Below are 14,706 nucleotides of genomic sequence, written 5' to 3' on the forward strand. Positions count from 1 at the left end.
CGCGTTAGGCGTTAGGCGGTGGACCCCACCTAAGCTGTCATCCCCTGCTGGACCCCGACGCTTTTCATAACCACCACCGTCCTCCTGCCCCGCCATTTGATGCGCCTAAAGAATGAACTCAATCGTGGTGGTAAACAAAGCAACACCCTTTCTTTTGCGCTTTCAATTCTGGCACAAGTGAATAGCGTAGGAATTGCCCTTCCAGGCTCAGGTGCGCCGGGTCTTGACCTCTCTTGGCAACATGAGTTTCTCTATCGAAGTCGCTGGCCAGGCCAGTCCTCTCAGTCTGGAGGAGCTGTGGCGCACCCTCCAGGCGGCAACATCGCAAGACTTCAGCCAACGCCAGTCTGCCGGCCAGCAGCTCACTTCCTGGGAAGTCCACGAGGACTACTACCCTGCCCTACAGGTAAGCTATGATGTTCGGGCCGAGACGGTTGTTGTGCCTTACTAACGTCCGCTATTTCCCCTTCTCCAGATGGTCTTCCTCGAACGAACTCTTCCTCACGAGATACGGCTACTGGCCATCATCCAGCTCAAGAATGGCATCGACAAATACTGGAGGCACCACACACTCAAGAATGCTATACAGCCTGCCAAGAAGGACCTGATCCGATCCAAGCTCTTCTCTGGTACGGTCGGCGAGCCTGACAAGCAGCTTGCGCTACACAACGCTCTTGTCACCGCCAAGATTATCCGCATCGACTACCCCCAAGCCTGGCCAGAGGCCCTGCCAAATCTAATTTCCCTCCTTCGCCAAACAAAAGATGGGAACCAGGCCGAGCTCGCGGGTGCTCTCCTGGTTCTGCTGCGCACCGTCAAGGAGCTTGGGACTGCACGCTTGCGGAAGTCGCAAACGGCACTGCAGTCGGTCACCCCAGAGCTTGTCTTCGTCCTGGGAGAGATATACTCCAAAACCTCCGCGACGTGGATGTCAGCTGTCAGAACAGGAGGATTTCATGAAGAAGAAGCTAGTATAGCCATACATAACAGCCTGGTCGCCTTCAAGGCTCTGCGGAGACTGCTGATTGTTGGTTACGAATACCCTCATAGAGACGATACTGTCAAAGCAGCATGGGAATTGTCACGGGAACAATTTGGTCAGCTTACGGACCCCGAGACCCTGAGGAATGAGCTGCCACAGCCCATAATGGACGTTGTCGGGAAACATCTCATGCAGTTTGCTAAGCTTCATGTCGAGATGGCAAATGATCATCCTGCTAGCTTTGCATCGTTGCCAAACTCCTTTGGCCTTGTGCAGAAGTACTGGGAACTTGTGACTGCATTCGCTCAAGTCTTCAACACGTCCGAGGGTCTGCGCCAGGGATCCTCCTCAGCCATTGGTGCTGGCCACAAATCTAAAGTGGAAGGCCCATTGCTTGAAAGACTTGCGTTGAAGGGATTGCTTCTGGTTCGCTCGTGTGTACGAATGGTCAATGTACCCCAGCAAACATTCAAGTACCGCTCGCAGGAAACGAGAGAAGAGCAGGCGGCACTGATCCTCTCTGTGAAACAAGGGCTACTAACGGACGGGATGGTCATTGAGATAGCTCGCTTGATTATTTCAAGCCTTCTGATATTCCGGAAAGCCGATATCGAGGCTTGGGAAGAGGAGCCCGAGGAATGGGAGCAACAGGAGGAGGCTCAAGGTGCAGCATGGGAGTGGGAAGTTCGCCCTTGTGCTGAACAACTACTGCTGCAGCTGCTCACTCACTACAAGCAACTGCTCATGCAACCTTTGCTTGCCTATTTTGCAACCCTCGAGAACCCGCAACTCGATATTACGACCAAGGAGGCCGTCTACAACACAATAGGCTTGGCAGCAGCACATGTTGACAATCAGTTCAGCTTCGATGACCTACTCCGAACAACAATCACAGCTGACGCCCAAAAAACAGGGCCTGACTGTAAGATACTAAGGCGGCGCATCGGTATTCTCATTAGTCAATGGGTACCAGTTCGGGTTGCCCCTGAAAGTCGACCACTGATATACGAAATCTACGGTCACCTTCTCCGCGATGATGACCCTGAAAATAATGATCTTGTCGTCCGCATCACAGCCGCGAGACAGTTCAAATGGGTAGCCGACGACTTCGGTTTCAGTGGCGAGATGTTTCACCCTTACGCGGAACCCATTCTCAAACAGCTGATCCAGTTGCTCGGTGAAGTGGAAGTGGACGAGACAAAATTGGCCATATTAAATACGACAAAAGTCATCATAGAAAGGATGGAAACCCATGTCACGCGTTTTGCCGACCAGATCATGTCAGCACTTCCTAGCATATGGGCCTCTGCTGGAGATCTTGGCTTCATGATGAAGCAGGCAGTGTTGACCATCTTACAATCCCTGGTCATGTCTATGCAAAGCGAATCCCAACGTTTTCATCACATCGTCATACCACTAATATCAGAAGCCGTTCAAGAGGGCAGTGACGTTTACGTCTATCTCATAGACGAGGCGCTTGAGCTTTGGCACAATGTTCTCCTTCAAAGTGCGCCCCCATTGCCACAAGAACTCGTTGGCCTTCTCACCCATGCCGTTAGGCATTTGGAAGCCCACACGGAACATCACATGATGATCCTTGCCGTTGTACATTCCTATCTCATATTAGCACCCGAGGCGGTGCTCGACAATCAACATAGACAGGGTCTGCTTAAAGGCTTCGCCGCAACCTACACCGCCAACAATCGTGAGCAAAGCGCGATGGCCACCAAACAAATCGAGACCTTGATTCGCTGCGCTCATGAGCTTGGCGGCGTCGATGGTCTGAAGCTCATTTGTCAGGATCTAGTTGAAACTGGATTCCTGAAATTTATGCTTGAGGGAATCCATGACGCATACGAGGCTCGTCAGACCTCGGGGCCGAAAAAGAAGGCAACCTCGTGTGAGCAACCTGACACTAACAGACTACTTCTCCATCTTCTCTCGCATAGCTCTGGCCGACCCTGCTATATTCACTGAGCTGGTAGCCTCTCTCGGTCCACTAGAGCAGGTCTGGCCCTGGCTAAGTGCAGAGTGGTTCTACAGCTTCGACTGCATGGCAGATACTCTGCGACAGAAGCTTAACTTGCTTGCTTTGACTCGCATAGTTGAACTGGGACAACCCATGCAGGAACTCCTGCTGGGACAGCTACAAGACTTCTTGACGATGTGGACTGGAGTTTTCGCTCAGGTTATGGACGAAGAAAAACCAGGTGTAGATGCCACAGTCATGCCGGCTCCGGCTGAGGCAACAGAATGGGACACGCCCAGAGATGTGCGAGAAAGGGCGCTCTTGGGGAGCGACCCGGTGAGAACTGTCGACTGTCTCGAATGTGTCAGAAACAGTCTGGACAGCTTGGTGCAGCGAGCTGGCGGTGGGGGTATTTTCCGAGAGAACTATCTAGTCAACGTTGATGCCGATGTCCTGAGCAGCTTCACTCGCGCCACAGGGTTTGGTGCTTAGCTTCGGCTCGAAGATCACTGAAGCCGAACTCGACAACCTTTAGGCTAAGCCGAGGGACCCCTCAACTTCTTGGCCACTGTCCACGACCCATCGCAGTCCCCAAAGATCCGACAACCACCGGTGTCGGGTGTGGCCTATTTACTTGTGCATTCAGCAGCCCCTTTCCACCAAGCAGACCAGGTAGATGTGAATAATTGCTAGACTCGCAAGGAATCGAAGGGCCGGGGGGCTGTCTGCTCCTCGCGCGACGTATCGAGCGCGGCGTCAATGGCGCGCGAGGTCCTGCAATAGCAGCAGGTGCCCAGAATATTCTATTAGGGTGGTAGCAACGATACAGCAGCGATATAAATTCCCCTCTAATAGAAAGCCATCAATGTCCCGTTATCATGTCTTGTACCTAGCTTAAGATTACTTGGATGTACTCCAACCAACTCGTAAAGCGAAACTTCGCCATATTTCGTAACCGCCCTTTCGGACTTCTCCTTAGAGGGGCGCCGGAAGCCATAGATCACATCCTCTTCTTTGGGTACGGACCCAGCCGTCTCGAACGAGCAACTCTTGAATGCTACAAGAGAATCGTCAAGGGCCACACTAGCTGGGGCCGAAACGGTACAGTAGGTTGACGAAAGTGTGTCGGCATCTGGACCAGCACGACTCACCACCAAGGCCAAGCGGCTGGGTAGGCCTGGATTTGCCCCCAGATATTCGTAGGTGCCAAACTTGTAATGGCGTTTCGTGTCGTCAGACTCAGGCCACTTGGGGACTTCGAGGGGGTGTTCCACGGTGGTGACGGTGTTCTTAACTGGGCCAATAAACTTGTGCCATTCTTTGCGATCGCTTTCCGCGTCGATGTCTCCTTCATCCCCAGAATATGTTTCTGGGGGTAGCCTGGGGCACCCCGTGGGAACACATCGGTCAGCCGCTCGACTACTCCGAAGTCTTGGAGTTGCTCTACCAGGAGGATTGATTCTTCATCTAGCGATTCGTTCGTGGTACAAGCCGTCTCCTTCGTATCCTGGGCGGAGGTGGTGTTGGTGACGGTCTGGACCCCCAGTCTGGCACCCATGAGGGGAGGCGAAGAACGCCACTTTTCTTAGGTGCCGACCAGTTCAAAGCGGTTTGTAGAAAAGACGGCAGGCCCATTTTTTGCTGCATATAACGGGCGGCCGCGATGTACACCTCTCTGGCCGGCTTGCTATAGTCCGGTACTAGAAACCTTCGGTAGATCTCGTGGTCCGAGGCAAGCCCCATGAGCGAGTAGAACAGGTCGCATGGGTCCGATACATGGCACCCCCTCCGCGCCAGAACGAGACTGCGCAGGTCCTTGTTCGCGGGCACGCCGTCTCGGCGGACCGCGTCAAGAACCTTCAGGAGGCGGCCCGTCCCCGCCCGGCAGACGATTGGCCTCACGACGTCCAGGACGTCGTCCCATCCTAGACGGCGCCCGCCGCACTGGATGCGCGGGTCCTTGGAGATCATTAGCTCCTGGAACACCCAGCCGCGGCTGAACCACGGGAGCGGGCAGAGATCCTCCTCTACGGCGCGGTGAAGAAGCTGTCTGCGGTCATGGTCGTCGCTGTTTTCATCATCATCAACCACCTCCGTCCCCTTGTTTTCTTCCTCCTCCCCCTTGTGCGAGGGGGAGGAATCCTGCAGTCTCATACTCTGCCGTTTCATCTCCACCGCGGTGTCGAATATCAGCGACAATCCCGGATTCAGGGGACCAAGGTAAATTATGGTACTGCCGGCGTAGCCGTAAATCTCGCGCATGAGGCCGACCTGCCGGTTCCGCTCCGGGACGTCGGCCTGGTTGATGCATACGGCGTCGACCCAAACGGTCATGACCTCGGACGTGTGCCGGACGTCCTTGAGCGCGGTGCTCAGGTTCGCCGTGATGCCCAGCTTCGCGGACCCGCCAGCCAGCGTGACGGTGTCGGCGGGCGCCGGGTCGCCCCACACGTAGGACAGCGCCGTGTAGCGGTTGATGAGGTCCGCCTCGCAGGCGCGCAGCGTCGTCACGATGAGCGAGCCCATGAGCGGGATGGCGGGTATGGGGCCCGGGTAGAGCTCCAGCAGCCGGATGGCGTCGGGCTCGAGGAGGTCGGTGTAGATGGGATCATGGTCGTGGTGATCATCGGAGCCGGTAGATGTCTCCATAGCGACGATGGGCGATGATGAGAGGAAGATCACCGACGGGGGCGCGGATTTATGGCTAAGAGGGTATTTTCAAAATTTATATGAGTAAAGATAGAAGAACGCGCCTGCTATGATTACTCAAACCTTGGACATCCTTCCTTGTGCCATGAGCTTCGCTTGAGGGAAGATGTCCAGCGGGGAGGCTGAGCATGCTCACTAGCGCCATGTAGTCATTTGTAGTCAGCCTTGGCCGGTCCAACCATTGGGTGCGATATTCCAGCCTATACTTAGTCTGATGAGGTGAGATCGTACTCATTTCTTCTTTGGGGAATTTTTGGAAGTACCAACCCACAATCGTGTGTGTGGGAGGAATAAGAAAAAAATAAAGATACTTCATACTTATGCATGGATGATTTGTGCTTTCAAGTGATCGTAATCATTTGATATGAAGAGACACATTGCCAGTGGCGATATATAGTCATCTATAGCAAGTGGCGGGAACCAGAAGGATGAGCTTTTGTGTAATAAGAACTGTCCAGTTCCAGATTAGATAGAAAGCATGGCATTTGGATGGCACGCCTGCCTTTCCCAGAGTTGGAGGGCTTCCATACCACGTTGGTCGTCACCTCTGGGACCAACAAGACGCTGGACACATTCCAGTCTGAAGGCAAGTGTCAGCATGGGTGCTGTTTGCCGACCAATTCCATAGAGTATCGGATAACCTCCAAGTCGATCACCTTTTACCTCGGGTGAGTTGCAACAGCGTACAATGCGTCACCGGGGGGGTATGTAGTACCAATATTGACAGCAGCGAGGGCTCAATGATCACACAAGTCGTGCTGTTGGAGTAACAAGCGCGCTCAACGCGTACACAGCCCAACGAACTCCCCGCCTATATATACCACCGGAGCTCAAGTTTTTGCAGCATCTTCGAGTTCATTCCCATAATGGGATGTTGCGCGACAGTCAACCAACCTGAGGACAGCATGTCCACGTCGTGCTATACAGACAAGTTCCACTAGGGCGCCGTCGACGAAAACATTGAGAGTGTTCGGAGCACAACGATTGCCTTGTGGGCTCTTCCATCTCTCTGCCGTCTAGTAGTATGGCGATTCTACTACAGTGGTCACGCTTGGGGGCCCGGAAATGTACTATCCAGCAAGCCACAAACAAGTCCGGCTCGGTCGGTAGAGTGACATGAACGGGATGGCAAATCGATCGCCTGCATATGCCGGAAACAGTTCGTCTTTCTTGCCCCAGGTCCACATCCATAGTCGCGAGTAATGTTCCGGGTGCCGCGAAAGGCGGTGGTGTGTCTACAACCATACCATACCGTCCTGCGAGGGTTGGCTTGACTCGGGACAGCGTCACTGGGATAGAGTAGGACGTCCTTGGAATGATATGATTCGATACGCCATATATCAAAAATCGTCCGCGCTTAACGCGCGCCACGCGGCCCAAGACGAGATGGCATCCATTGAGACCGGATGAAAGTAAAAGTCTAAACGGCTTGAAGAACCGTTTTGACGCCCGCTCCCTTGGAGGGGTGGGACCCAGAGAATATACACCGGACGAAGTATAATGGCGCACGTCCAAATAAGGGTCCGAGACAGTCAGCCATGTTCGGTAGACGACTCGAGCAAAGCACAGGCTCGAGATTCCCCTCGAAGTAACTAGGTAAGTATGTAGCCCTTCCCGTCGGTCGGTCGGTCGGTCGGGAGGCAAGTGTCGGGTAGTTGCAGCAACGAACCCGGCCCCAGCTCAGCGTTATGGCAACCCACCTGCTACGCATTCCTGGCCGTGGGGGAATGCGGAAAGCCAACAACCAACTGCCGAATGTGAGGAATCCCCTTCTACTCAAAGGTGACACGGCTTCATACCGAACACGGGTGACGACCAAACTCTTGACCAGGAGGGGCAGGAAATTGGAGGATTGGGTACACAGTCACACAGGCGATCAGACCCGGCTCGGCTACAGTACATACTCAAGGCACTGGCCGAGCTGGCACGCACCTGGCCGCTCACGACCACGCGGCCGCAGGCTTTCTCTCAGGCCTGCACAGGCCGATGTGCCCAGAATAGTGCATTGTGCTGGGCCTACTCCGTACTGTATGTAGCATTGCGCTTTATTAAGTGGCACCAAAGAAACTTGATTCCTATCTGCCTTGTGAGCTTGCCCTGTACGATCTCCCACATCTACGAAAATAAAACCGGGGTGCAAAGTAAAATTGTACGGACTGAGATCGTCGCTGCAGGTCCCGGCACATTTCGTTTGATGCAGCCTGCGTATCATACGCGTCCACGACGGAGAAGGCCGCTGGGTTGGAAGGGGGAAGAAAAAAGACTTGGTGTACAGCAAACAACTCATGAACTTGCGGTGATGACGTGGGCAAATGGTGGATAACTACATGTAAGTATGCAGGGCTTTGTCAGATGTAGGCAGGGAGGATGATTTCTTTTTCTTTGTTCAAGAATTTGTTGTTGGTGGTGGTTGTATGCAAGTCTGTAAGGCGCCACTCACGAGTCAGTACGGCTCCGTTTTTTGGATCGGAGAGGAGGGGAGAGAAAGAAGCACGACACGAACACCAAAGTCAGTCAACATGCACCCACCCTTTTGCGTAGACAGCTCGTACTCAGCTCGTCCATCACCGCCGACTATCCATCTATTCATAAACGAAAGAGCGTGTGTCCTGGTGGCGTATCTAGCAAGCAGCTGGAAGCCAGGCAATCAATCTAGAGGAAGTGATGGTGCAGTTCAATTAAAACGTCAGATGAGCGGAACCCCACCCCGGGGCGTGATCGCAGATCCAAAAAGGTTAGATGGTGTGGCATTAGGATGTCAGGTGGTAGGAGGTACCTGCTTATGTACATAGGTAAGGTAACAACAAGTCAGACAGAGGGCATGAAAACCGAAATGGCGACATTGGAGATTAGATGCGACCCCTAACCAGAAAGCGCCGATGGGGTTCGTTCTCGAATAATCGATAATTGACGGTGAGCCAATCTTTAGGATACGAATGGCCGAACCGTTAACCGTTTGCCTGCAAAGCGCGGTTGGAGTAGGGGCAATTTGAGGAAATCCATTGAATTGAAGCAAGTGCATGCAGACCAGAGATCTGCCTACCTAAGATCCGATATACCGTTGCGGAAGCCAGTGCGGTCATGTCGCACGCAAGAGCGTCACCCGGGTAGACTTCAGAGTTCATGAGCGTCACCCCCACACCCTCTCTGTCGAACAAACAAAAAAAATGCCACTACCCTCAGTGCAATCACCACGTTCTTCTGGGCGGCGCTGGCTAATTGACATGCCCTTGGCGAAATGTGAAATGTAAACTATCCCTACCTCGGCCACCTTGGCAGAGTGGCCCCGAAAGTTTTCTGCGAGATTCGCGATGCGGCGTGAAATACTAAATAGTCGGGATGTTGTCCACTGGCAGATGGCTGACCGGGTTGTTTGGACCCGGATCGGCCAGTGGTTTTACGTACGTGTTTCCCACCTTGTTTGTTCTCCAGTTTGTCTCCAGTTCCAACTTCATGGAGAGGCTGTGCCACACAGCTGATCTGGTCTGGCCTGGAGACACCCATCGCAGCAAAAGCTTGGCCTTGTTCCAAATCTGACCACCTCCGTTCGTCTGGTGTCTGGTCTTCTCCTGCTTGGCGCCTGGTGCCTTGCATTGAGCGGAATTGCATGCAACCAACCCAACCTAGCCAACCTCCACCGCTGCCGCCGTGGTGTGCCTCGTGTGCTACATACATACCATCAACAGCACACACACGCAGCACGCAGCACGCACGCACGGGGAGGGTTTGCCTATCACACTCTCTCTGCCCGCCTGCACCTACTTTAGTCTGTGCTTGCTTACTTAGTCAGGCCTTATTCGAGCATCTCTCAGGGCCCGATCCACCTGAGGAAGCGTCTTCTTGTGGCCTTCTAAAGGCTGGGCAGATAACATGCCATTGATGGTTATACCCAAGCGACCCTGGTCATCGTGATTTTAGATGGTGCCGTTTCCTCGACCGGATCCCAGCGCCCGAAGCTAAGTGGTCGTAGATCCCCCTGATTAATTCCACGGCAAAGTGGCTCACACACCCACGTTCGCTCTGATACACATGTCTCTGTTGCTTCTGCCGATGCAGGTACCTGCTGTACGCCAAGCACTCACACACACACACCACAGCATTGGTCTGGCCAGCATGACGCTGCAGACCAATGGCAATGCTGCGATGGCCCATGGAATGGAGAAGACACGGGCTGTGGAGGGTGTGTCGACAACAATCGCCAGCTATCGCAAGCCCATTCGATCCCCACCTGGGGTCCATGGCTGGCCAGTCCCTTGAAAGTTGAGTCTCTCTCTCCAGGCTTTAATCTCGTTATCCCTCCTGGGACGTGGTGTATATCTGACTCGGCTCCCCGCCCTCCCTTCCTTTCCCTACCTAGTCTGTGGCTTCGTCTCGCACCCAAAGCAAACCTGTCCGCCTTTCTTTGACGGAAGCGCTCGTCCACTCATTGTCCGGTGATATCGCTCACCAAGTCGCTCATTACCATTTTCACCTTCGCAACTCGACTGCTTCATTGTTTGTTGCAGCTGACCACCTGAATTGCCACTTTCACTTCATCTGCCACCCGCTCTTGCTTGTCGACCTCGATGGTCAAAAGATAAAAACCCAGGCCTCGCTTACGAACTTCGGACAGCTGATTCGGAAAGAGACTCCATCTCGCCAGTCTCAAGACACAAAGCACTTTGTTTGGAAGGATTACCGAGAACGCAAACAGGCATTGAAACACAGTAACTGGTTTCGACAGGATGAAGTACTCCATGGTCTTTGCCGCGGCTGCGGCTACCGCGGTTTCTGCCGGAAACACGGGCAAGTGTGACAACGAAGGTGGTAACTTCTTCTGCACGGCCGTCAAGGCTTTGCAGTATGTTGGTCTGGATGTTGCTGGCCAATACAAGGAGGTCACCTCGATGGGCTCGGATGGTTCGTGCCAGTTCGCGGACGTTCCCTTCTCGGGTCCTATCGCCCCTTTCGATGAGGACGTAAGCAAACGTCCCCATCACATCGAAGTTCACCATACTGACTTTACCCGTAGCTTTCTATCCACCTGCGTGGACCTGCCACCATAGAAAAGGTGGCTGTCTACACCCCCAAGGCAAACTCGAAGAGAGACGCCCCTGTGCCTCACTCCAAGCGCCACGGCCACCAGCACCTCCACAAGAGGTTCCATGAGCACAGTCATGAGGAGCGTGCCGTCGGCGACGTCGTCCACGCAAAGATTGATGGACAAGATGTATCCTGGACAAACACTTACGATGGAAAGGGTGCGGCGTCTCCCCAGCCCGCGGCCCCGGCCGCGCCCGCGGCAAAGGCACCTGATGTCAATGTCGCATCGAGCTTCGTCAAGTCCGAAAAGGTGGCCTCGGCCCCCAAGGCGGCGGATTCGTACCCCGCGACGTCCCCCAAGAAGACCGACACCTCCAACGTGCCCGCGGGCGACTACGCACGTGTTGGATACTACGATGCCTTGTCCGGCGAGGCAACTGGCATCACTTTCTTGGGCAACTACGGTGGCTCAGGATCTGGCTCCGGTGTTTGGGACACGTAAGAACCCCCCCTTTTCCAATCGCTGCTTTTTGACATCTAATCTAACCTTTCTGCAGGACCTGGGGAAACTCTTTGTCTTACCTCAACGCGGACGGCACCGGCGGTGCGCCGTCTCCTACTGTGCTCAAGGGAGGCCAGATTCCTGACGCCGCGGAGATTGCTATCTTCTCCGACAAGCCTTGCACAGACAAGACTGCTAACTGCGGTTACTACCGCCCCGGAACTGTTGCCTACGAGGGTTTCAAGGGCGCGGACAAGGTTTTCACCTTCAAGGTTACCATGCCATCGAATGGCAAGAAGGGCTGGAACGAGGACATGCCCGCCATCTGGCTGTTGAACGGCAAGATCCCCCGTACTGGCCAGTACCATGACTGCTCTTGCTGGAAGTCTGGCTGCGGCGAGTTCGACCTCATCGAAACCCTGGCCTCGGGTGACACCAAGTGCAAGTCCACCTTCCACTACACCAACTCCATTGGCAACTCGGACTACCTCCAACGCCCCACTCTCGGCTACGTCAACTATGCCGTCATCTTCTCCAAGGCCCACGCCAGTGCCTCGATCAAGATCCTGGCCGACGACTTCAACCATGATGTCGGCCTCACCTCTGACCAGGTTGAAGCCATGATTGTGGATGACGCCAAGACCCCTGGTGGCGTCAGCAAGATGGCCATCCCCGTTTAAAGGGGTGAAGTCCGGTGGGAGGTTGTTCTCGAACGAGCGGAGCGCGTTGGATTTAGGCAGTGCAAGAAGCTATCATTTACAGAGCGGTGTTCTTTTCATTTGATCTTATTCAAAACTTTCTTGCCTATTCTTGGATGTCTTGCTTATCCCCTCAAGATACCCCTTTACATTTTTACGTACGAGCGAATACATTGTGATTTATCCAGATACCTCAGTGGTGTTGGCAAGCCCTGGTCTCATGCGACACTTGTGAATGCGGTATCATGCATGTCTCTTGTCGTGCTGGCTAGCCTTTCTTCGGGGCATTGGCCGATTTGGGCGGCTTGTTCGTTCGCCACATAAGTCTTACACTAGGCTAGGAGCGCTGCTATTAGGTACTTGGGATAAGACCAGTAGCCGACAACGTGCCTCCCTGTACGGCCTGTTACGTACATATATTATTTATTGACATGTTCTCTTCTCACACTGCTCATTTGCCTTCTCATCTCCAATGTGCCCTTTCACCCCGCAAACAGCATACTTGGAGAAGGTTTCTCAAAGTATCTGGTGATGGACCTGTCACTCGATTCTACATGTATAAGCCTTATCCTGTAACCCCTTTAAACTATATAAGTCCACAGTGAACCCGCATAGCCAAGAAACCGTATTCAATCCCGTATCCTGTATACTGGCAATAGTGGAATAACTGGCCACAGTGTTCATGAACCCATGGTGGGTAGGCTCATGCGACACTCGAACCATGTAAGCTCATAATCGTGAACTAGCTATCCCACATTCATATATTTCGAACCCATTGCCCGTGGAGTATGCAGTTGATTGCCAGTTTCCCAGCTATCACGTATCATTAGTGACCACCAGTTCTGGCCCACCACTGGTGAGTTACGTGATCATATGAAAAGCACAGGTTGGGGCTTACTACCAAGGTTTCTCGACACCGCATAGTGAAAAATAAAGAAAGAGAAGAAAAGAAAAACAGGTGACGACTCCTGTGATAACTCGTGGGACAAATTGTCTCACATCTTTGCTTAAACAAAAACTCTCATCCCCGTATCTCTCTTCCTCGTTTGAATACATGGACCCCCCCCGTCGTCGTTTTCCTCTATTTCAGCCCCGCAAACGCAGGGGTCGTCTCGACGAACTGCTCCCACGTCGTCAGGGGGTCCTCGATCAGGCTATGCGTCCAGTCGAGCGAGTCGCCGCCGTAGTAGCCGAAGTCGCTCATGAGGCGCATGTTCTCGTACAGCTCGACGGCGGCGAACTCGGGCAGGCCCGCGGGCCCTGGGTGAGGGCCGCGAGGAAGGCGTCTTTGGGCACCTCGGCGTAGCGGGCCGTCTGCGCGGGAAAGGCCTGCTGGAAGCCGGCGACGAGCTCGTCGGCCGTCGCGTACGCCGTCGCGGCGAGGAACCGCTGGCCCCGGACGGCGTCCCGGTTCAGCACCATGGCTTTGACGTACTTGCCCGTGTCGCCCGGGTGGTACACGGGGATCTGGGTCGCGCCCGCGAAGGGCAGGCCGAGGGTCCAGGTGTTGTTGTCGCCGTGCTCGGGGGTCTTTCGGAAGCTGCCGCCGGGCAGGTTGCTCATGTAGAAGCCCGGCATGAAGAAGGCGGCGGGGATCCCCAGCTCGCGGATGTACTCCTCGACGGCCGCCTTGCTGTCGAAGTGGTAGACGTGCGGGAGCGCCCCCTTGGACACTATGGATGGCATTAGTACTAGTTCCAGTCTGGACAGGCATAGCTGGCCAAAGGATAAGAGGAGAAGGAGAACTTACGCTTGTGGACATTGTACAGGGAACTCCAGATTAGGAACTTCACGTTGGCCTCCTACAAACAGCATCACGGTCAGCCAAATGGGATCGGGCTTTGTATCCTCCCTCCATCACCCGGAGATCGCATCACATACCTTGGCAGCATCAGCAAGGTTCTTGCCCTGCTGCACCTCGAGTTTGTCGTCCATCTTCTCCCAGTAGTTGGTGACGGCGAAGACGGCATACGATCCCTTCAACGCCTCCACAATAGAAGCCTTGTCGTTCAGATCGGCCTGGCCCACCACCATCGTCAGTTTTTCGTGCCCATGCCAGCCACGGGGATAATGGGGGGAAAGAATAAACTCACCGAAACAACATCGACACCCTGAGCCGCAAGCTTCTTGGACGAGTCCTTGGAGACATCGCGAGTGACGCCGCGGACAGACCACTCGTCCTTGAGCTTGGCGTCGTGGAGGGAAGGTCTGGACGACGGAGCCGCCCTGGTTGCCGGTGGCGCCGAACACAGTGATGATCTTCTTGTCAGACATTTCTGGTGATGTTCGCGTCGTTATTTTTAGGGGAGGGTAAGACAAATTGATGGGGTATCTTGTCAGAAACGAAGTCTGGTACGGCAAGAATACAGTTTTCCTATATCGAACTAGGGGTTGCGCGAGGAAGGTATTTGACTTTGCGAGTGAAACAGATGGCAGTTTGAGATGATCAGGCGACGTGAGGTGTGATAATGGTGGTGGTGATGGTTTGAATGCATTCAAGACTATCTGGCCTTGAAAGTCGGGATGGTATCGATGTTTATATATGCATGTATCAACGTTTCAGAAGACGACTTCAAGAAAGACTATCTACATGGTTGAGGAAGAAACAGTTGTTTGCCTGATCTCGTCAGCATCATTGCCATGTTTGGTCCCCAAGAAGCAGGTCATGTACGTGCTGACAACTCGATCGTGAAGCTCGTCACAAATTCAAAAAAGCCGGTATGCATGGACGGGGTTGCAGCCAACATCATCGTTGCGTTCGAAAGGCATCGTCCGTCCAAAGGTGACTAATGATAGCCGCGAGGGGGCGCTAAAGAACGAGTGC

General features: G+C 53.9%; 4 protein-coding genes across 4 annotated transcripts; 2 read left to right on the forward strand and 2 right to left on the reverse strand.

Annotated features, from left to right (window-relative positions):
* Positions 1–241: 241 nt before the first annotated feature.
* Positions 242–3,443, forward strand: PG997_009513 (uncharacterized protein; the record flags this gene model as incomplete). The annotated part of the gene is made up of 3 exons (XM_066813828.1): positions 242–406; positions 476–2,846; positions 2,905–3,443. The coding sequence occupies 3 exons, from the start codon at positions 242–244 to the stop codon at positions 3,441–3,443; spliced, it is 3,075 nt and encodes a 1,024-aa protein (XP_066665790.1).
* A 975-nt stretch (positions 3,444–4,418) lies between these two features.
* Positions 4,419–5,600, reverse strand: PG997_009514 (uncharacterized protein; the record flags this gene model as incomplete). The annotated part of the gene is made up of 1 exon (XM_066813829.1): positions 4,419–5,600. The coding sequence occupies one exon, from the start codon at positions 5,598–5,600 to the stop codon at positions 4,419–4,421; it is 1,182 nt and encodes a 393-aa protein (XP_066665791.1).
* A 4,784-nt stretch (positions 5,601–10,384) lies between these two features.
* Positions 10,385–11,864, forward strand: PG997_009515 (uncharacterized protein; the record flags this gene model as incomplete). Its single annotated transcript, XM_066813830.1, has 3 exons — positions 10,385–10,618; positions 10,672–11,180; positions 11,240–11,864. 3 exons carry the CDS (start codon positions 10,385–10,387, stop codon positions 11,862–11,864), a joined length of 1,368 nt encoding a protein of 455 aa, XP_066665792.1.
* A 1,218-nt stretch (positions 11,865–13,082) lies between these two features.
* On the reverse strand, positions 13,083–14,156 carry PG997_009516 (uncharacterized protein; the record flags this gene model as incomplete). Its single annotated transcript, XM_066813831.1, has 5 exons — positions 13,083–13,555; positions 13,633–13,684; positions 13,764–13,901; positions 13,976–14,090; positions 14,131–14,156. The coding sequence occupies 5 exons, from the start codon at positions 14,154–14,156 to the stop codon at positions 13,083–13,085; spliced, it is 804 nt and encodes a 267-aa protein (XP_066665793.1).
* Between the last annotated feature and the right edge of the window lie 550 nt (positions 14,157–14,706).

Source organism: Apiospora hydei, assembly GCF_038363865.1.
Source record: "Apiospora hydei strain CBS 114990 chromosome Unknown utg000007l_segment0_segment0, whole genome shotgun sequence".
Classification (NCBI taxonomy): domain Eukaryota; kingdom Fungi; phylum Ascomycota; class Sordariomycetes; order Amphisphaeriales; family Apiosporaceae; genus Apiospora; species Apiospora hydei.